General features: G+C 33.7%; 2 protein-coding genes across 2 annotated transcripts; one reads left to right on the top strand and one right to left on the bottom strand.

Moving 5' to 3' along the window:
- The first annotated feature begins 8,633 nt into the window (after nucleotides 1-8,633).
- LOC147406526 (GDSL esterase/lipase At1g71691-like) lies at nucleotides 8,634-12,870 on the top strand. The gene is made up of 5 exons (XM_086434601.1): nucleotides 8,634-8,941; nucleotides 9,265-9,386; nucleotides 10,118-10,357; nucleotides 11,532-11,784; nucleotides 12,477-12,870. Exons 1-5 carry the CDS (start codon nucleotides 8,674-8,676, stop codon nucleotides 12,701-12,703), a joined length of 1,110 nt encoding a protein of 369 aa, XP_086290727.1. The 5' UTR covers nucleotides 8,634-8,673; the 3' UTR covers nucleotides 12,704-12,870.
- A 299-nt stretch (nucleotides 12,871-13,169) lies between these two features.
- On the bottom strand, nucleotides 13,170-16,003 carry LOC147406525 (GDSL-like Lipase/Acylhydrolase superfamily protein). Its single transcript, XM_086434598.1, has 5 exons — nucleotides 15,725-16,003; nucleotides 15,122-15,246; nucleotides 14,610-14,858; nucleotides 13,743-14,007; nucleotides 13,170-13,604 (listed from the first exon to the last, which is right to left on the bottom strand). Exons 1-5 carry the CDS (start codon nucleotides 15,972-15,974, stop codon nucleotides 13,381-13,383), a joined length of 1,113 nt encoding a protein of 370 aa, XP_086290724.1. The 5' UTR covers nucleotides 15,975-16,003; the 3' UTR covers nucleotides 13,170-13,380.
- Nucleotides 16,004-21,386: the final 5,383 nt, after the last annotated feature.

Raw genomic sequence — 21,386 nt, 5'->3', positions numbered from 1 at the left:
ATTTTCATGAAATCAATCTTTTTTTACTTCCATTTTTCATTTATATAACTATGGATGAATAATGTATCAGGGTTAGAAGAATACATAAATGATTTAAAAAAATGAAGGAACTAGAGGAGAAATTGAGAATCTTGGTGGAAATCTTCAATAGATGGTAGATCGAACACAATAGTGAGTAGATCTACAAGGTTCACCATTATTACTCTAGAGCTGCTTTGGTGAACTTCAATGACTTTTTGGTAGAGAAATAAATCTCTCTCTCTCTCTCTCTCTCTCTCTCTCTCTCTCTCTCTCTCTCTATATATATATATATATATAGGGTCCCGTTCAGCAACAAACATTTTGACAAACATTTTGGCAAAACATTTTTCAAAACATGGGTTAGAGGTTTTGGAATGGGCTGATTTTTGGTGAGGATGATCTCTACAGTGAGGAGACCATCATCACCAAAAATCAGCCCATTCCAAAACTTCTAGCCCCAGTTTACAAGTTGAAAAATCGTTGACCGTCCATTTTTTGTAAACCATTTTTGATGGGGTTAGAAGTTTTGGAATGGGCTGATTTTTGGTGATGATGATCTCCTCAATGTAGAGATCATCCTCACCAAAGATCAGCCCATTCCAAAACCTCTAACCCATGTTTTGAAAAATGTTTTGCCAAAATGTTTGTCAAAATGTTTGTTGCTGAACATTTCCCATATATATATATATATATATATATATGGAGTAAAATGTTGGAAGGAGGTTATAATTTAGAAGATTATTTTTCAAAGATTTATTAAAGAACTATAGGTGAGGACATTTATGTCCAAAAACATAAGTTATTGTAGAAAATAACCCTATTTTGAGTATTTAAAAAAAAGTAGCATTTTTTTGGCTTTGCATGAACCTCTGAAATTTTTATGCTGAAAGTCCTAAAAACAAAACAAATTATTACATGATTCTCATAATCTCACTTACATGTGCCGTAAAGAGTACAAGGGAGATGGGTTTTGTTTGATTGCCTTGCACAAGTTTATTCAACAATCCGACTCTACAACCCTCTAAATTTCATCAAAAAGTTCAGATTAAAAAAATTCAAATTTTGTTTTCCTTTGAACTTGATCCAAGCTTTTTGAAAATGGATGACTAACGAACTCCCAAACTTAAAATAAAAATACTATAGTGAAAAATATATTTTTTTCAAAAACTTTCTTTTTTCTAAAGTTCATAAAATTTTGTCTTGTACAACTCTAAATCATCAGATCATATTTTTGGATGCCACAAGGTAAGCCCAAGGACCCTTTTTTTCTTGGTTTGGTTATTTAATGACGGCCACAACATGTGGAGAAGAAGAAGAACACAGGGAAGATTACCACATCAACAATCTGACACCACGACCCTCTAAATATCATCAAAAAACTCATATTCAAAGAAAAATAATAATTTCTTTTGAGCTTGATCCAAGCTTTTGAAAATGGACGGCTAGAGAACTCCCAAACTTAAAATTAAAATTCAATGGTGAAAATTAACTTTTTTGGAATTTTTTTTGTTTTCAAAATTCATAGAATTTTGTCATCTATGACCCAAAATCATCAAATCATATTTTTGAATGCTAAAAGGTAACTTTTTTTCTTGACCTAGTTCTTTGATGGTGGCCATAGCAGTGGAGAAGAAGAAGAACATGAACAAGTGTTCTTCTTTGACCACCTTCTGGCATCTAACAACATGATCCGATGCTTCAAGTTGTAGTGGATAAAAGTCTATGAAACTTGAAGAAAAAGAAAATTGAAAAAAATTATTTTTCACTGTTAAATTTTAATTTTAAGTTTGGGAGTTCGCCAACTGCCCATTTTCAAAAGCTTGTATCAAGCTCAAAAGAAATTGCTTTTTTGAATATGAGTTTTTTGATGAAATTTAGAAGGCTATGGTTTCAGATTGCTGATGTTATAATACATTTTGAGCGAAACGACTCTTAGTGAGGCTTAAAATCTTACTATGTTGGTAAGTAAAGTGTTTCAACAAAAAAATTGAGAGAGAAAGGTATTTTGGGTATAAAAAATAAAAATTACTATTCATTTTTTTTTTTTTTACCATTTTAATAAAAAAAAACTTATTTTCGAAAAAGGTAAATTACCATTTTCAGAATTAATTTGGATAGTGCATCATTTTGGGAATTAATCAATTTTAGACGCATGTTTTGATAAATATAACCTATTCAAAAATAGAATCAAATACAAATACGAATATATACTTCACCTGATCCACACCCGGCCCATTGCTAACCATGTACAAAACATAGTTAGTCTTGGTCCGGCAATCAAACTAATTCCACGATACAGTTCAAGTCTCCCAGCTTTTCTCAATGAATAAAAAAAAAAAAGAGTCATGATGAATGCACACGGTTTTGATACAGAGCTGATGTGGCAAGGACACAAAATCACAGATCCTTTTCATCGGGATACACAGAAAAAAGATATGCGATTATGTTAACATGTCAGCCGTGTACCCAACTGTCTACTAAAACCGTATGCATTCATCATTATTTAAAAAAACTCACATTCTGTTAGGCTCTCACATACACTAATGTCCTACTCTTACATAATGTACCATTCTCTATACTACAGAATCATTCTAAGAAATATCCATAATGATTTGAAGCACAAAGTCAAATGTTTGGCTTGAATGCCTTAAATGCACTGTCTCATAAGGGAAACTAACAACACATGACCTAATAAATGCACTCACCTCCAATCTGTAACAAAAAAACTCTTGATTTTCTACAAAGAAGTCATCTTCTTCAAACTCTTCAACCTCTAGTAAAAAAATATTCAACCGTGTCTTCTAGCAAAGATTAAAAAGAAATTAATGTAGGGTTTTAGGATTAAATTTTGTTCCAATAGAAGTAAATGCGTAATATATTTTGAATTGTCTTTGTTAATTAAATTATCCATAATTTTTAAAAAGTAGGCTGAACTGAAAAAGAAAAGTACAGATAACTAAGAAAAAATATGAACCACACTATTAAATAATAGAAAATAGTGATTGAATAAAAGTTCAGACAAAAGTTAAATTTATCAATGATCCAATTTGATTTTATGCCAACTAGATCAACTAGTGCGGTTATCATTTTTATTTAGACAACTTATATAACCAAAAAAAAAAACTTCGAGAAAAGATGAATTACTCTATTATTGATTTAGAGAGTTATTTTGATTAAGAAAGAAAGGATTCGAAAATGGATATAATTAAGGTTATGTATATAAAAGTGTTCTAACTAGTATGTGAGAGTAAACAGAGATAAGATAAATGAGTTCACAATCATAATTGATTTACGTCAAGAATCGACTTCGAGTCAATATTTATTGGTTCTAATCATGGATGAAACAATTTCTCAAAGGTGCCACATAGTTAAGTTAATTAAAGTTTGTAAGTGTTGAGAGCACGACATAGGTTCAAAAGCCACATTTACCTAGTAATTACTAACCACCAATCCCATTTACCTAGCTAGTAGAAAAAGAACTAATTACTTATATTCAAGAACACGTACCTTTTTTTTTCCGTGGGTATCCCCACCTGTCGGGTGAGACTAATCCCATGGTCCCCTCATAAAGTTGTTGTCCTACGTGCAATTGGTAGAGTTGAGGGTCAACTGGCCCCTAGAGGGTGACCCCAAGGAATTCATTACTTCGTGGGGTTCAAACTCTTAACCTACCCTCCCGAGGAGTTTATCAAGACTCAATTTTCACTAGGCTAACCCCTTGGGGTCCTTCAAGAACAAGAACACGTACCTTGTCATTTGTTATTTGCAAATAATGTAGCATTGATTAATAATAATAATTAAATTTGATGGTACAGAAATACCTCAAAGCAATCATTTTTGTTATCTTAGGTCTATTATACACATGAGTGGACAAATTAAATATGTTGTTACCCATAAAATTAGAGCTTGATAGTTACGTGGATGTCCACTTCTAGAATGCTATCTAACTAACACAAACCAATCAAATTAAAAAGAAAAAGTTATAAGACGTAAGTTACCCTATATATATATACGATTTGTTCATATTCAACGAAGGTAGATTATTATCCTATTGAGAAAGAATATGTAAGTCGAAGGCTTTAAAAGAATGTTAGTAAGAGCCAAAGAAAGTGGAATGAGGTATTGAATGTAGACATGAACATACTTTCAATAACAAAAGACGTGGTTCTAAACAAAATTAAATACATAAAAATGTTTCGTTTAACAGAATTGTGAATCTTTGGGAAAAGGCTCAATGATAATGCTTTGACCTTGTTTTCAATCTATTGTCTTAAACCTCTTGGTAAAAACATTCGTTTTTCTATAAGAATCTATTGTTTAATTTCAACTTTCCCAAAAAATGAATCCAACTTTGAAGCGGTCAGTCCATTTTAAAATTCGAAAGAACCCTCATCGTTACAAGACACATGGCATTTTTAATTTACTTCACACCCTACATTTCCGTCAAAATTTGAAATACCTCCTTAAAAATACCACGTGTAATTCAATGGAGAGGATTCCTTCAAAACTTTTAAGGATTGCTGATTGAAGGAGATTGAATCTCGAGGCTGAATTTGAGGGTAGAAAAGTTTCCAGTGTGGGTTGAAGAAAAGTCTAAAATGGATGATTAATTGTATCCATCTTTAGCACATTTACATCTAGGGGACCAGACCTTGAGAAATTCTTCTACTTATTTTGTGTGGAACCCATATGAGATAGAACCTTTAATCAACATCAGATGGTTGGTTGGCGGTTGGGTTTCAGTTTTTATAATTTTTATTATTTTCTTTTAACTTCGTAGAGTAAAATTTATTAGAGAAGATGGAGGGAGCAGTTGAGAGTTATTTCCTTTCCCAAGACAAGAAGTGCAGAGTGTGAATTATCGTGAATAAAATGAAGAGTTGTCAGCCTTAGAATGGAAGTCAAAATGAAATTATTTGAGTCCAAGTTTTGATGCTATAGTTTCGCATCAAATAAATATAAGAAGCCTGCTGTAAATCACACCTCTTCAGAATTTTCTTTTAAAAAACCCCTTCTTAACTAAGAAATATATGAATAAGGCAAGGTGCTATAAATGCATTCAAGTCATGCTTTCAAGACCCGACCGAGACCGAGGCCAAGACATATCACGTGAGTCGTCTTGGTATCGCCCAACAACGAGATGGACAAACAAGTTAATGTATCGGAGATTTAAAATCACGTTCATTTTTCTCATTGTTGAAGGAGACGTCTCAAATGTATCGGAAAATTTGTCCAAGACGACTTGGTCTTGTTCATGGACGAGACGAGACATCAAAATGAATTTTAAAACCATGATCCAAGGGGCACTTGTAATCCCCATGAGTGCACAAGTATCGTATTTCTCTGTAAGAGCATTGCAATCAAAAGCTATGAAAGAAAATTATAATTTTATGTATGCTAGTGATATTCCTAAAAATTTTGAAATATCTTTTTATGATTTTATCTTTTCTAGTAATCTTAGAACCCATCCATTTTAATATAAAGGAAAAGTTACTTAAAAGACCTTGACGGCGGGATTTCTTTCTAATTAGTCCCTAAGTTTTAGGACTTCTTTTATGAGCCCATTTAGTAAAACATTTTCTTTCTAATTAACCCTTGAACCCCACTCGTCACATTTTCTCAAATTGAAATGTCTAAACTGCCCCTACCGTTCGAACTCATGATTTTTGTCCAAATAAATTGGATTTCTGGAATTCCAATTGAATTTTAGAGACTCCATTCCAACAAAAGGGATTTGAGAAGGAAGAAGTCGTTTTCAAGGATTTTTTTAATGTATTTTGAAGACGTTTGTAAAAAATTAGAATTTTTTTAAAAAAGATTACTAAGTTTTTTATTTTATTTTATGAAATTGATTAAGGATGGTTCTTTTGGTTTGAAATCATCTACACAAGTTCTTATATTAAGTTTTTAACCAATCTTTCATGTATTTTAGTCACACAAAAAAAAATGGGTGGGTTTGACCAATGTTGAGCTCACCAGTTTTTATTGTTGAGTTTGACATTTTTATCATTGAATTCAATAATTTTTAATAAATAAAAAAGTGTTACGAACTTGACACAGTATACAAATTTTGGGATCTCAATTTCATTCTTTATTGTTTTATTAAATCAAAAAATACATTTGCATGTTCAAAATTAGAAATATATCACTTTTGTTCGTCATTCATAATAAAAATAAAAAAATCGTCAAAAATGATTGCAATCACCATTGAAAAATCTATGTGAAGAAGATGAGAAAAGCAGCAATTTGGATATTTCAAGAATGTTATAACGTGAGATAAGGTTGAGGGGCCATTAAGAATTGAAAAGTTTATTAAATGGACAATCATTAAGTTACCAACCATAACTCAGAGACTATTTAAATATATATATATATATATATATATATGCCCACCAAGGTCCTTTTAAGTAATTTTTCTTTTTATAAAAGTATTGTTTTGTAAAAGTCCAACATTTAGTTTGCTGAAGCATGGCTAATTTCATTGTCATCTCGTAGAATTTCTTCTTTAACTGAATTGATATGCCAGATCAAAATTGCAAAATGATCAATATATCATAAACTACCACTTAAAGTTACAAATGGCTTCACGAATTTAAATTGAGCTCATCGATTATGATTGGCATCCTATAACTTGGACCTTGATTTTCGCGGATAAAATCAATGGTACAAACATGTCTAAGTAATCTATATCAAGTACGTACTGAACCCGCATGTTTAATAAAACAGACTAGCAGCCCATGCCCGCTCGCTCGAGTCAATAAAATCTCTAAGAAGTGGGTTAGTGTAAGAGCAAAATAGTCTGGTCATGAGCATGAGCCTTACAACTAAAGAGGTGGTTGAAGTAAACCGAAAGTCCATAAAATATTCTAAATTGGACTAGGAGCAATATGATCTCAAGATTGGGACCAATCCGATCCTTAGACCAATTAACGAAAGATTATTAAGTCTAGGCTTTGGGGATAAAATTATTTCTACCAATATTGTCCCAATCATTTTCTATATAATTAAAAAAGAGTTAGATTCACTTTGTAGAGAATATCAAGTGTACAAACTCTTCTCTAGACACATAAAGCATCATTTAGAGAAGACCAAGTTGTTCTGAAACTTAAAAGTAGGGGTGCAACTTGGTCCGATTCATGCCGAGACGAACCAGACCAAACCGATAGGTTTGGGATGGTTTGGTTCAATTTGGAACCAATTGCAATTCGATTTCGGGTTACGAAAATGGAGAATCAATCAATTTGGTTTGGTTCTCAGATCAAATTTGTATAAAGCCGAACCAAACCGAAAATCGAGCCCTTATGTAATAAATATATATATATATATATATATATAGGGTCAGGTTCAAGGGCCATATGAGAAAACATATGTAAAAACTTTCGTTTTTAATAAAATTTTAAAATATGGGTTAGAAATTTTGGATTGAGCTAATTTTTTGTGAGGATGATCTCTATGATGGGAAGATCATCTACAAAAAAAAAAAAAAATCAACCCAATCTGAAACTTCTAACCCGATTAAAGTGATTTAGAATGTGGACCGTCGATTTTTTACCAATTTTTATCACTAATTTGTAAATCACTTTTGATGGATTTAGAAGTTTCTGATTGAGCTGATTTTTTGTGAGGATGATCTTTTCATCATAGTGACCATCCTCGCAAAAAATCAGCTCAATCCAAAACCTCTAACTCTTATTTTGAAAAACGAAAGTTTTTTCATATGTCCCTTGAACCGCCCCCCCCCCCCCCCCCCCCCACACACACACACACGTATATAATAATTATTATGAATTATTTTAGGAGTTAGGACATAGATTAATGATCTTTTATGGATAAACTAATTACTTTTTATGAAAAGATTAGTGAATTATTGTATGAAATTTTATATTTATTTTTTCATTAAAAATTGTTTCTTACAATTTATAAAATATTGGCAACTCATAGAATTGAACCGAACTAAACTGGCTTTAGTTTGGTTCCAATAAAATTTGGTTCGATTTTTATTCTTATTTAGTAGAATCAACCTGACCACAAGTTCTCTTCTAGAGAAGAAGCAAAGTTCTCAAACAAAATATTTAAACTCGAATCAAATCTAAAGAGAAGAAGATGTCGTTATAAAACTTCTTGAGAAGATAAAACTCACAAGCTTTGTGCACTTTGCAAATTAGCTTCTTACGTTGCGAGAGAGACGAGGGAATGTGCATATGGTAATTAGGTGATCTCAGCCATAAATTTGATGCTGTTGGAAAAATTCATTCAAGGGAGTAAGATAGAAACTGTACTCCTGAGTATACAGGATCTTAACTATACTATAACAAAAAATGCCAAATTTTAATCTTGGGAACCATATTATATCAAATGAATATGTCTCTCATTTCGTGACCTCTAAAAGACTATTTGGCCTATGGGGCAAGTTCAAAGGGAACGAATACCTGCGAAAAGGAAAAAAGTCAAAAACCGGAAGGGAAGCAACTGTTAATGCATCCACTGTTTCTGATAATAACTGCTCTGTGAAAACAGATAAGGTACATTTAATGCTTTCAGTACACCGCCTTCCCCTCACCTTTCCATGGGCTATTAATAATACTTACCTGATCTCCACACAACACAGTCTTCAACTCTGTGTGTGTGTGTGTGTGTGTGTGTGTGTGTGTGATGGGTAAGTGTGGGTTGTTGCGGGTGTTGATAGTGTTGTTGAGTGTAGTAGTTTATTGTTCAAGTGAAGATGATAATTCAGAAGCTAATGGAGGAAGAAGAGAACTGGTTCCTGCTCTCTTCATATTTGGAGACTCTCTCACTGATAATGGCAACAATAACAACCTCCCTTCTTTGGCTAAAGCTAACTACTACCCTTATGGGATTGATTTCCAGGGTGGGCCCACCGGTCGCTTCTCTAATGGTTACACCATGGTTGATGAAATTGGTGATCTCTCTCTCTCCCTATTTTACTACCCCTCCATGTTTTGGTGGTGAATATCATTTGAGATAATACCTCTTATATTGTCAAATTGGTGAAATGCCTCCTTTGACCTCTGTCTTCTCTAATAGACTGACGGAAAAAGACCTAAATTAAGGGTATCTCAAATATTCACAAAACATAGTCAATTAATTAGCAGAAATCATCAATCAGGTTGATTTGATGGGTTAAGAAGTGTTGATCAAGTGGGCCCAAAAGAAATAACTACGTGTCAAGTATATAATATCTCTATGTTGCAACTGATTTGATGGTTGTTTGTGATATTGAAGCTGAATTGTTAGGGTTGCCTCTCATTCCGGCCTACTCTCAAGTTTCTGGGGAACAAGCGCTTCATGGTGTCAACTATGCCTCGGCCGCTGCCGGAATTCTTGACATCACCGGCAGAAACTTCGTAAGCAAATCTGACACACTTAAGTATTAATTAATAGTGAGTGAGCCCCGTTCGTAGGTTTACGCTGTTTCGAGCCAATAATCATTCGACCGAACAGCTGGCTTACTATCATTATTAGTAGGACAATACTGACGTGAATATGGGGCTATTGAATTGAATGACCCCACACTTATAAATACCACGTGGCACTTTCTACTTTCTTTTCTTCCATTAATGAATGATTGTTGATTTCTGATCGTTTAATTTTAGCAATTTTACTCTGGTCCTATTGACACACCAATCCTTTTCAAATTAAATGATGGTTAGGATGTAGATTGACGTGTTAAAAGTAAAAGCTAGTGTGTCAATAAAAACTCTCAAAATATCAATGGATCGGGTCGACCCAATCATCAAATATGATCTGGTCCAATTACATGGATCATTGGACCAGAACCGGTGTAGGAGTCACTCTAATTTGATCTAATTATGCATTACAATCTCATCAAATTTGGATATTATTGGATCATTTTTTGGATCGAACCATGATGCTATCCGAACCCGATCCATTTGCAGCTCTGAGAAAGAATTACAGTTACAATTTTTATTTATTTTTTTTTTTTTCCAAATTGGAAATTTCAAATGTAGTGATCTACTACTTACTCCCCTATTGCCATAATCCCCCATTTATAATGATTTTACCAAAATTTTCCCTTATGGACTTATTCTCAAACCCCGACTTGGTAATTATGCAGGTGGGACGCATACCATTCAACCAACAAATACAGAATTTCGAGACCACTTTGGATCAAATAACGGACAATCTTGGGGCAGATAATGTAGCGCAATCAATCAAACAGTGTATATTCTATATTGGGATGGGTAGCAATGACTACTTAAACAACTACTTAATGCCGAATTACCCAACTAAGAACCAGTACAACAGCCAGCAATTCGCCGATCTCTTGATTCAACAGTATTCTCGCCAACTTACCGTAAGTCTTCCCTCATATTTCTATGATTTTGTATTTGTTGTTTTACCATAAAGGGTGAATATTTTGTTTAAATTACCAGTTCATACACGTTTTCAAAATATTTATCAAAAGGGCTATACGACCATTTTTTGTAATTTTATTTACTTTAATACCTTTCTTGTGAATCTCAAATAAATTACCATCTTAATTTTATTTGATGAAATTCAAAACAAAGGTATGAAGGTAATTTTAGTCAAATAAACTTATCGTATACCCATTTTAGTAAAATAAATAAACTCATATGTATATAGGGTGGCGTTCAGTGGCCCTAAAGAGAATCAAATATATGTATATATAGGGTGGTGTTCGGAGATCTTAAAGAGAACTAAACATTGTGTCAAACATTTTTTCAATGTATGGGTTAGAAGTTTCTGAATGGGTTGATTTTTTTGTGTGTGAAAATGATCTATATGATGAGGAGATCATCGTCACCAAAACTCAGCCCATTCTGAAACTTCTAAGTCCATAAAAAATGATTTACAAAAATCGGACATTCCACGATTCTTCAACTTGTAAAGTAGGGTTAGAAGTTTCAGAATGAACTGGTTTTTGTTGAGGATGATTTCTTCATCATAGAGATCACCCTCACAAAAAAAAAATCAGCCTATTCCGAAACTTCTAACCCACATTTTGAAAAATGTTTGGCTCTCTTTAGGGCCTCCGAACACTACCCATATATATATATATGAGAGAGAGAGAGAGTCATGATGAATGCACATGATTGACTATGTGGCTGATGTGGCAAGGGTACAGAACCATAGATCTTTTTCATTGAGATACATAGGTAAAAGATGTGCGGTTGTATGCTCTTGCCACGTACCAAAACTGCATGCATTCATCATTATTCATACATATATATATATTCCAACTTGTACCCAAAATGCCCTTAAATTTTTTTTATTTTTACCAAAATACCCTCAGATTTCAATTTTCAAAATGTATTTATTGCACTTTAAGGGCACACGCCAACAAGACCCTGTATATATATAGCTTATCTCAATTAATAATTTGATTGTGTCAAGGTTCTTTTACAAAGTAGATATTTTCATCGATATCTTACATTTAAAAATTTTCTACTTAAGGAATTTAAAACTAATGTGTCTTTCTTTCATTACCTATGTAAAAATATATGCAGAGTCTTTATAATCTTGGAGCTCGAAAATTTGCTTTATCTGGAATTGGACTAATGGGTTGTATACCAAGCATCCTTGCCCAAAATACGGTTGATGGTGGTTGCTCAGAATCAGTTAATCAGCTTGTTGCACTCTTCGATAACAATGTCAAGACGATGATGAACACCCTAACATTGAATCTTCCTGGTTCAAGGTTCATATACGTTGATATTCGTCGGATGTTCCAAGACATTCTCAACAATCCTTCAGTTTATGGTAAGTGCCTTTGCTGCCCCCATAAGTTTTATTTCGCAAAAGTATAAATAAAACTAGCTAGTAAAAATGTCTATGAAACTTTTGAAAAAGGTTAAATTTTGTGAGGTACTCTTCTGGATTTTAGTGAAAATTAGAGATATATACCATTGGTTTTTCAACTTCAATAGATTAAGATGGGCAATAGATTAAGATGGGCAAGTCGATCATTTTTGTTACTCTCTCTCATAAAAGACCAAAGTCAAAATATAGATCATAAATTTTGAAACAAGGTTTTTTCCAAGACCAAGTTGACTCAAACGAGAAATCTCATTGAGGATGAATCAAAGCATTTTAAACTGATTTAAAAATGAATTTAAAATATTAGTATTTTTTATAATTCATAATTTTACTATTTAAATATAATTACATAATTTTAAAATTCTTAAAACATAGTTTATCAAAATCTAAATAATTCCTAGTATGAAACCTTTGGAGCCAGAACCGATGTTACAATATCCCTCACCCATGGATATATAATCTTGGGTATCTGATAAAATAAACAATTATTTTTTAGTGAAAAAAAAAAAAAAAAAATACTAACATATAGTTCCTTAACAGGGGTTGATCAAAATTATGCTTTAGAAAACATAATATTTTTCTATTTATATATTTCATTGATTGATTTATTCTTTATTTGGAATTTGGATGGATAGGTTTTAGTGTTGTAAATCGTGGGTGTTGTGGCATCGGGCGTAACAGTGGGCAGATAACATGTCTTCCATTCCAGACACCATGCCAAAACAGGAAGGAGTATGTGTTTTGGGATGCATTCCACCCCACTGAGAGTGTAAATATCTTACTTGCAAGGAGGGCTTTCAGTGGGAATCCCGACGTTGTGTACCCCATCAACATACAACAACTCGCGAATCTCGATAATTGATTGAACGTTCTATTATACCAAGGAGGGCTTTTAGAGAGGGAGGACCACTTTTTTATCTCTCTTTCATGATTGTGGGAGTAGAATAGTAAATTTACTACCTGTTGATTTTGTTCTTGTTGATGATGATCTATGTTAGACAATGAGAATGAAATGGTGGTTTTCTTAAATTTCCATTTTAACAATATATATGGTTGTATGCGTTTATCAGACAATCTATTAAATGGTATATGATTATAGATTGCCAGATTTTGTGACCCTGCACTGATATGATTTAATTTTAAAAAACTGTCTGAGACTCAGATGATTTTGGTGAGTCATCCCAATATCAGAGGCTATGGGGAAAGATAATTGTCGAGAACCATTTGCTTGATTGGATAAGTAGGATTATCCAATACATTGGAGTGATTAAGATCGGTAAATCTTAAGATGTCAAAACCACTCCTAAACCAAATCCAATACGAGAACAAATTATCCGACAATAAGTGGGATTGGTAATCTACATTCACCAACATTTAAGAAATACAATTGCATCCTCATCCCATGTAGCTTATTTGGACATATAAAGAGACACAAGAAATGGATAAATTAGTGGACTTAACCACCAAAATTACATTTGGAATCACATTAAAAAGACATAAGAAATCCAAGTGATTATAGTTTAAAAAGCTTATCAAGCCTTACAACAATGCTAGCTGTTGTATATTGATGGGATAAACATCAGATTTTGAATTGGAAATGTATGATTTATTGGCAAGGATGATGTTCGCTACTTCAGTGGGATGAAATGCATCCCAGAACACATACTTTCGCCGATCATCACATGGTGCTTGTAGAGGAAGACATGTTATTTGCCCATTGTTCCTTCCAACTCCACAACATCCCTTGTCCACCACCTCAAACCCTGCATTTCAGCTCCATCACAAAACCACTTAGACACATCTTTTTTTTATATGAATTTGTTAGAAAACCAATTATATAAATGCTCATTAAGAAATAAATTAAGTTAAAAAAAAAGTGACTAAGTGATCAAATTAAATACCATAAGAGGCAGCATTTACAATAAGATCTTTCGAACTTTCGTAGAAATTAAGATAAACAAACTTTGATCCAGGTAGTTGGCCATTGTTGAAACGATTGACGAGTTTCAAAAGGCCTGAGTTGAAAAGAACAATGGCTTGGTTGATGTTTTCATTGCACCTTCTGCCATTAACTTCACCATTGTATCGGGCTAGTTCATAGGGTATGCAACCAATCTGTCCAACTGCAGTTACCACCACCTTACGCGCTCCCAATTTATAGAGATCCTAAACAATGTGTATGGAGAAAAGAGTAAAAATCCAATCACTTATTTTGTTTCTTCCACGTTAATACTATTTTTTTTCAATAATATTCTTAGTTATTTATTTTTTACTCAATAAAAGTAAAGGTATTTTGATAATTACGTACTGACACTTTTGTTGATATTAAAAATAAAGAGCTACTATTGCCACACCAACTTTTACTAATGCCACACCAATTCTTATGTAAATCACCAAAGAATTGCAGAGTTGTTTTGGCGTTAGTAAAAGTTGATGTGGCAATAGTAACTCTCAAAAAATATTATTGATATTTTTATAAAAAATATTTATTAACTAAAGCCCAAAGTACCATTACCTTCGTTGGTGAAAGACAAAATAGTTATAAAAAAAATTATTGGAAAAGAAATGTAATGAAGGTTGCTAATGTCCCCTAAGATTTCAAAATATTGGACAAGCTATCTCAGTCTTGGTTACCTCCGAGACTTGGATGACTCGCCATGAGCTTTAAAATCATGATGTGTGTGTGTGTGTGTGTGTGTGTGCTTCTACGTGTTCATGCTCACAAAACTTTATTTCAACTATGGAAGGAAAAAAATTTGAGTACAGGCCTTTAGTTGACGAGAATAATCTTGAATGAGCACATCAGCATAAGCTTTAGGGCTGTAATTTGAGCTGGTTGAATACATGGTTGGCATGAAATAATTGTTCAAATAATCGTTACTTCCCATCCCAATATAGAAGATACATTTGCTTAGATAATCAATAAGCGCTGTATCATTTCTTCTAAACATTCTCCTCATATGTTGCACTGCCTCACCATAGTTTTCCAACTGTTGATTCATCGACAAATGATCGCCCTGCAATATTATGTAACTTATGTTAAAATACACATCAATCCCGATCGTTGAACAGGTTCTAGACATTGAAAACATTCACTTCGAGATACACGTAAAATCTTAACCGTTGGATTTTGTATTTACATAGTTGGGATATTGTGTTATTTCCTTGTGCCAATGGAACCCAACCCTTGACATTGGATTATAAAACATGAATCCCATTTATATTAAAAAAATCAAAATCTGAAAAATAGAATACAAAATAAGAGTGTAAGTAGATTTACCAAGTTATTGCCAGTTTCATCTCTGATGCCAGCTGCTCCTGATGCAAAATTTGCTCCTCTTAACAATGCACGACCTCGAACACTCGCATACGGTGGAATATATCTTGGAAGTCTTAAAAATTGAGCTGCAAATTTTAATTTTTTGAGATTGGATCAGAATTTTATAAAATAAAAAAAAAAAAAGTCGAATATGTAGCCAAGGATATTGAACCATAATAACCACCAAGATTGGATTGGGCAATTATTGGGATTATCATATAAATGATGTTTTTTGAGTTTCTTACCAAAACCTATCATCTTCAACTAGCCTAAAAACTCTATCTTGTTCTTGAAATTTTATAAATGATTTTTTTACTATAGAAAAAATTTTAGAGGAAATTACCAAAAAGATTGAAAATTTGTGGATTCAACCAAAACATAATAAAAATAGTGTCATTCAATGTGGATCATGGGTTGGAGTTTGGATCTTCAAATGTGGATACCGGGTTTTGTTTTGGAGCTAAGCTGCCAACATACACGTCTAATCTGGGTGACCCAGATCGACCCATTTCATGAATTAATGCACACATATGGTAGACAAACAGATAACAAACGACAACCCACCTAGGACATCTACAGTAGTTCGACCATTATTAAACCTTCCGGTGGCTCCACTTGGGAAGTCGATACCATATGGCATGTAGTTGGCCCTGGCAAGGGTCAGGATCCCATTGTTGTTACCATTGTCGACAAGAGAATCACCAAAGATAAAAAAACAAGGCACTTGTGGGCCTTCTCGGTCTTGACAGCAAGCCTTACTACTTGACCAAAACCAGGCCAAAATCACAATTAGTAACTCTCTAGACCTACCCATCACTGACACCTCTACAAACTCTTGATTGCTAGTGGGTTTTGTTTGCTGAGCAATGGATGTCCATGGGTTCATATTTATAATGTTTTTTTAGAGTTTGGTTTGCTTTAATGGGTTTCATGGACTGTGTCTAAAAAACGGCCCGTGATGGACATGGGGCAGCGGTGTTGAGCGGTGTGATCTCGTGAGTTACACTAACAAGATAAATTGTTTGGGTGTAGGGGTGTTAATGGGCCGGGCTAAAATGATAGGCTTTTTACCCGAAAAGTGTGGACCTGAATGGGCACTAGTGGCTGGAACTTGAACCACCCAACCTGAAACTTTTGCATTCAACTAGGCCTTATAGTGGGGGTGATGGGGCTCGCATGTGTTGGGATTTGGAGTTAAATTTATGAGCTTAGGCTAAGATCATGGCCAATACGAAAAAAAAGTGTCTCAATCCTTTTGCAGGGAAATGAAATTTCAAACCTTTTTGTGAAATGTGGAGTCCCGACTTGATCTTAGTTAAACATTTAGGCCTACATTCAATAGAAGGGGGTTATCTCGAAGTTGTATGTAGAGCTTTTCCTCTTTACTTAGTTCACAAAAAGAGAAAATAGGACGTGTGTGCTAGGCTTGTGTTTGCGCACGTGCACACATAGCGCTTTTGAGTGCCTATAAGGCGAACTTTGCACTTAGAGCCATTTTTCTTTTTTTCAAGTGTATTGTGTCGATTACTGGGTGCTTGACCATCAATATGACTACTGGTCTAATGGTTTAGACCTTGTATTTGCTGATCAAAAGCATGTAGTTGCACTTCAACAAGTTGATGGTTGGTCATGGTGGAAGAATGTAACATTCTACATTTGACCAAATCAACGATTACCTTTTAGGAAGAGATGTTTTTGCCTTGTCGAAAGGGTGCAACCCTCTCACTAGGAATATTAGATCATATTTGATGGCCATCTAAGCGAGCTTTGTCATCAAATTCATGATGGTTGGTTATAAATTCTTAGTAATTATTTGGACAATCTTTAAAAAATGTGATCGCTAGCACCCCAATCTTTAAAACATATCTATGTTTCAAAATCTTCTTCTTAATCCCACCAGTTGCACTCCTCTTTCACTCCTCAATAATTATAAATTGACTCAAAAATAAATTTCGAACATACTCAATTGACATGAAATATGCATAGAAACATAGATTTTTTCCTTTTGTATCTCAAGGAAAAATCTATGGTTCTGTGTACATGCCACTTCAGTTGAGTATGTTTCTTTTTTTGAGTCAGGTTATCACAACTATTCTTTCTATCTTTCTTTGAAAATAAAAATACTCCTCCAACAATCCATGTTGTCTTTATGAATCAATCAAACATTTGAGGACGAGTCTCAATCTCCCTCACTTCTTTGTTAGGTAAAAACACTATAAAAACTTTGAATAAAAGCAAGAAGAAAAATAGCTCACTCCAATGAAACAAGCAAATGAAATGACAGAATTCCAAACCGAAGAGAAAAGGAAACAAAAATACAACAAAAATAAAAATCCAAAACAGAAGAATTAAATGGAACTCAACCTATAGAAAAATATAAAAGCCAAACTACACAACTTAGCTAGAGACCCAAAACACCAAAATCTACTTGCTAAAATTATCAAAAACACTTATTTTAACCTCAAAAGTAAGAACACACATAGTGAGAACGTGCCAACCTACAATCTTCTCAATTTATTAGAATCCTCGAAACCCAAACTCAAAAATAGAAACCCTAATGTTATAGGACATCGACATGAGGAAGACCGGAATTTTTTAATCGAGTTGACTCAGTCAAACCTGGTCAAGTTGGATTTGACCAATCTGGTTCGGGTTGATCCAGTTGAGTCCATATTCAACTCAATTCTAATTTTAATCTTATGTGTTTAGTCTATTTTAGTTTTATAAGTAGTTTGATTAGTTTCTATTCTAATTTTAGGTTTTATCTTATTTCTAATTTATTTTTAGGTTTCTATTTTTTTTTTTTTTTTTTGTATTCTTTAGGCTATTATTTGAAGTGCTCAAAAGTGTCTAAATTGAGTTATAATAGATTTAGAAAATTTCTATTATATTATAGATAGATAAGGAAAGTTACTTTTTGATATTTTAGAATGTTTCTAAGTTGTTATGATAAAATTATCTATATAAGAAGTTCCAAAAATAAAATTTAATCAATTCAAACATATTAATTCAATTATGTTTTCTCTCTTGATTTTTTTTTAACTTCTTACTTTATTTTCTTTCAAATTATTGCTTATTTACCAATTAAATTTTTTCATTCACACGCTTCCATTACGTTAAAACACATGTCAACTACTCATGACAACCCATTCCAAGAAAAAGAAAATCAACTAATAAACTCTAGAGATGAGAGAGGCAAAAGATAGTGTTGATATCTCTTTATTGATTTTTTTTTTGATCAATTTCTCTTTATTGATTAGTAGATATAAACTCACATGAGTACAACTATTTTTTTCATTTTGAAGTACAATCATATCAATGGAATGCGAAAGGGAGAATTTTTTTTATGGAGAGAAAAATTAATTTAAGATTTCACAAAATCTCAGATTGACCAATCGTAAAATGCTAGTATATTGAAGGCTTTCTTAACGTGGATATTTTGTAAATTGGGGATGGGGATACCCTTAATGCATGTGATGTTTAGTCCATCTAAATTTGTGGATTCTTTGATTGAATTTTTTTAAAAGTGCTAATTTTGTAACTTAACCTGATAGGGTAACTCAAAAACTCACTAATGTGGCAGTTGCAAGAACTATAGATTTTTCCCTCGAAATACATAGCTACACATGTTTTATGGGGATTTGCAGTTGTGTATCCCGAGGGAAAAATCTACGATTCTTGTAGGATACATGTCAATTGAGTTTTTTAGTTACCCTGTTAGATTGCGTGACAAAAGCATTAAACATTTTTTATTGTGTAAAATTTTTAGATTAGTCATAATCTGACTTGAAAAGACTTACATGACCTATTCTCGATTGACGTGACAAAATCATAAATCTTTTTCATTGTGATGTGTACTTGCCACATCGATCGAGTCAAATTTTTCGAGTCAGAATATTATGACTCAAAATTTTATAATAAATCTACAACTACCACTTCAATAATTAGTCAGTCCCCATTGTGTTTGGATTGAGAGACAGAGGGCCTGATTGATTCAGCTGCTTGAATCTGCTGTTAGCTTCTGCTGTCAGAATCTGCTGTTAGAATCTGCTGTCAGAATCTGAAACATTGAAAAGCTTGCTTGATAGAGCTTTCTAAAAGTGTTGTGCTGTCAGAATCTGCTGTCAGAATCTGGTAATTACTGCTTGATACAACTTCAAGAATTTACTGTATTAGGGTAAAATGACCAAAATACCCTTAATGTTGATAATGCACCCAGAATACATTAAAAATTACCAGAATACCCCTATAATTATATAATTACACTAAATATATATAAATATAATAAAATTATATAAAAATTAAAATAATTATTATTTTAATTTTTAAATGTCTACAAAAATTAACAGGGCATTTCTAGGCTGCGCAATATGCGAAGAATTTGGTAACCACATGGATTACATTGCAAATCCAATGTTTTCTTGTATTTTGATTGTACAATAGTCCAAATTCCAGTTAAACTTCCGACAAGCTGTAGAAGAATTATTGAGAATTATGCTTATTGGCAAACTTTGAGCCTTGATTCCTTTGTCCAGCCTTTCCAGAGTCTATCCCATTCATTGACAAAAAATAAATAAATAAATAACCGCAGAAAAAATATGCTACACCTCTAGACTCTAGAGCAGAAACTCACATGGAAAAGTGTAACCCTCATATAGAAAACCCCTAACTCTTTATCCTCTCTTTTTTTAAACTAAATCTTACCATCATTTAGTCTGGTCATGGGATTCCAGTAAGTTTGCACAACATAAAGTTTGTTTTTTTTTTTTTCTAATCTCATCTTAGTAAGAAACCTGTTGTTTCTTTGAAACTAGTCTATTTTTTATTTTATTTTTTGGTTCTCCTGTCTCCTCAAAGTTTCATAATTTCCATTGAACTCAAAAGGAAAAAAAGAAAAAAAAATAACCCATTTCATGCATCCTCACAAAAACAGCTAAATTAAACAAAAATTATGCAGACATCACAGAAATTGTCTCAAAAGCTTCTAAAAGGACTCAAAGATGTCAATTTGCATAGTCCAAGCAACCCATTCTCTCAAGTCATTTTCCCTTCTTATTTCCACACTAACAAAGAATCAACCAAGAATGGCAACCCAGATTCCAACACTGCTATCAGTTATAAAAATGGTGATTTGCTTGGATGATTACCCCTCACTTGACAGGACAGGAATATATCAGGAAACCCATAAATTAAGATACCCAAATCAACTAATACCAAGTAATTAAGAACAAAAACCCAAATGGGTAGTCAATGAAACACAAAAACCCAACAAATCTAAACAGAATCAAACATTCAAATTGGAATTTCGTAAAAAATCGAAATCCATGACAGAGAGAGAGAGAGAGAGAGATAGAGAGAGCTCACAGGTGGTGGAGGTGGTGCTGGCGGTGGAAGTAAGACAGTTGGGAGGTGGTTGAAGGATAGAAGAGAGAAGAAAAAAGAGGAAACTCGTGCTCACAATGCTCAGCTTCATGCGGCGGTCTCTGTTGCTGCGGTTGCTGCAACTGTTGCGGCAATTGCTGCAGCCACGGCTGCATCATCTGGATCTGCTAAAGACGAGCAGATGACAAAGACAGACATGGCGATGGCATCTGCAGCAACGTTGGTGGCTGCACAATGTGTAGAAGCAGCAGAGGCCATGGGAGCTGAACGTGAACACCTTGCTTCTGTCGTTAGAAGCTGCTGTGCGAATAAATCGAAAGCCGTCGATCGGAAAAGGGGCAAAGGAGATATTGAGTTCACGTTCGGAAAACTGATCGGCGTCGTCGTCAGTTTAACCAAGACAACGTCTTCGTCGTCGTCGATGGTAAACGGTCGGAAAACTGATCGGCGTCGTAGAGGTGGGTCGCCGTTAGCTGTCGAAATCGATGAGAGAGAGAGAGAATGTGATATGGATCGAAAACAGTCGAAGTTATAATCGTGTACTGAGCGTGTAAATTTGATAAATGATGAAGGGTAAATTTGTCATTTCACTAAGACGCGTTAAAACGCAAATGCGCGAAGCGGCTCACACGCGCTTTTCAAAACACCGTTTTTTTTTTCAAATTTGCGTTTACAACTTCAAAACGCCGCGTTTAGAAGTGATATCAAGCGCGCAAAATTTTGTAAAATCTAGCTTTTAGTCGCAAACGCCGGTAAAGCCGCGTTTAGAAGCGCAATCAATCAGGCCCAGAGAGAACAGAAAATAAATGAGTTTCACTTTTTTTTTTTTTTTTATTGAATTATT

The sequence above is a fragment of the Akebia trifoliata genome, chromosome 3, assembly GCF_017979445.1.
Source record: "Akebia trifoliata isolate Shusen 1 chromosome 3, ASM1797944v1, whole genome shotgun sequence".
Taxonomy (NCBI): domain Eukaryota; kingdom Viridiplantae; phylum Streptophyta; class Magnoliopsida; order Ranunculales; family Lardizabalaceae; genus Akebia; species Akebia trifoliata.
The sequence above is the reverse complement of the archived record's forward strand: the minus strand, read 5'-3'. Positions and strand labels throughout refer to the sequence as shown.

Coding starts and splice junctions, on each gene's coding strand:
- LOC147406526 (XM_086434601.1), top strand. CDS start 8,674: ATGGGTAAGTGTGGGTTGTTGCGGGTGTTGATAGTGTTGTTGAGTGTA. Junction 8,942..9,264: donor CACCATGGTTGATGAAATTG/GTGATCTCTCTC, acceptor GTGATATTGAAG/CTGAATTGTTAGGGTTGCCT. Junction 9,387..10,117: donor ACATCACCGGCAGAAACTTC/GTAAGCAAATCT, acceptor GTAATTATGCAG/GTGGGACGCATACCATTCAA.
- LOC147406525 (XM_086434598.1), bottom strand. CDS start 15,974: ATGGGTAGGTCTAGAGAGTTACTAATTGTGATTTTGGCCTGGTTTTGG. Junction 14,859..15,121: donor ATGAAACTGGCAATAACTTG/GTAAATCTACTT, acceptor ATAATATTGCAG/GGCGATCATTTGTCGATGAA. Junction 13,605..13,742: donor TGTAAATGCTGCCTCTTATG/GTATTTAATTTG, acceptor GCTGAAATGCAG/GGTTTGAGGTGGTGGACAAG.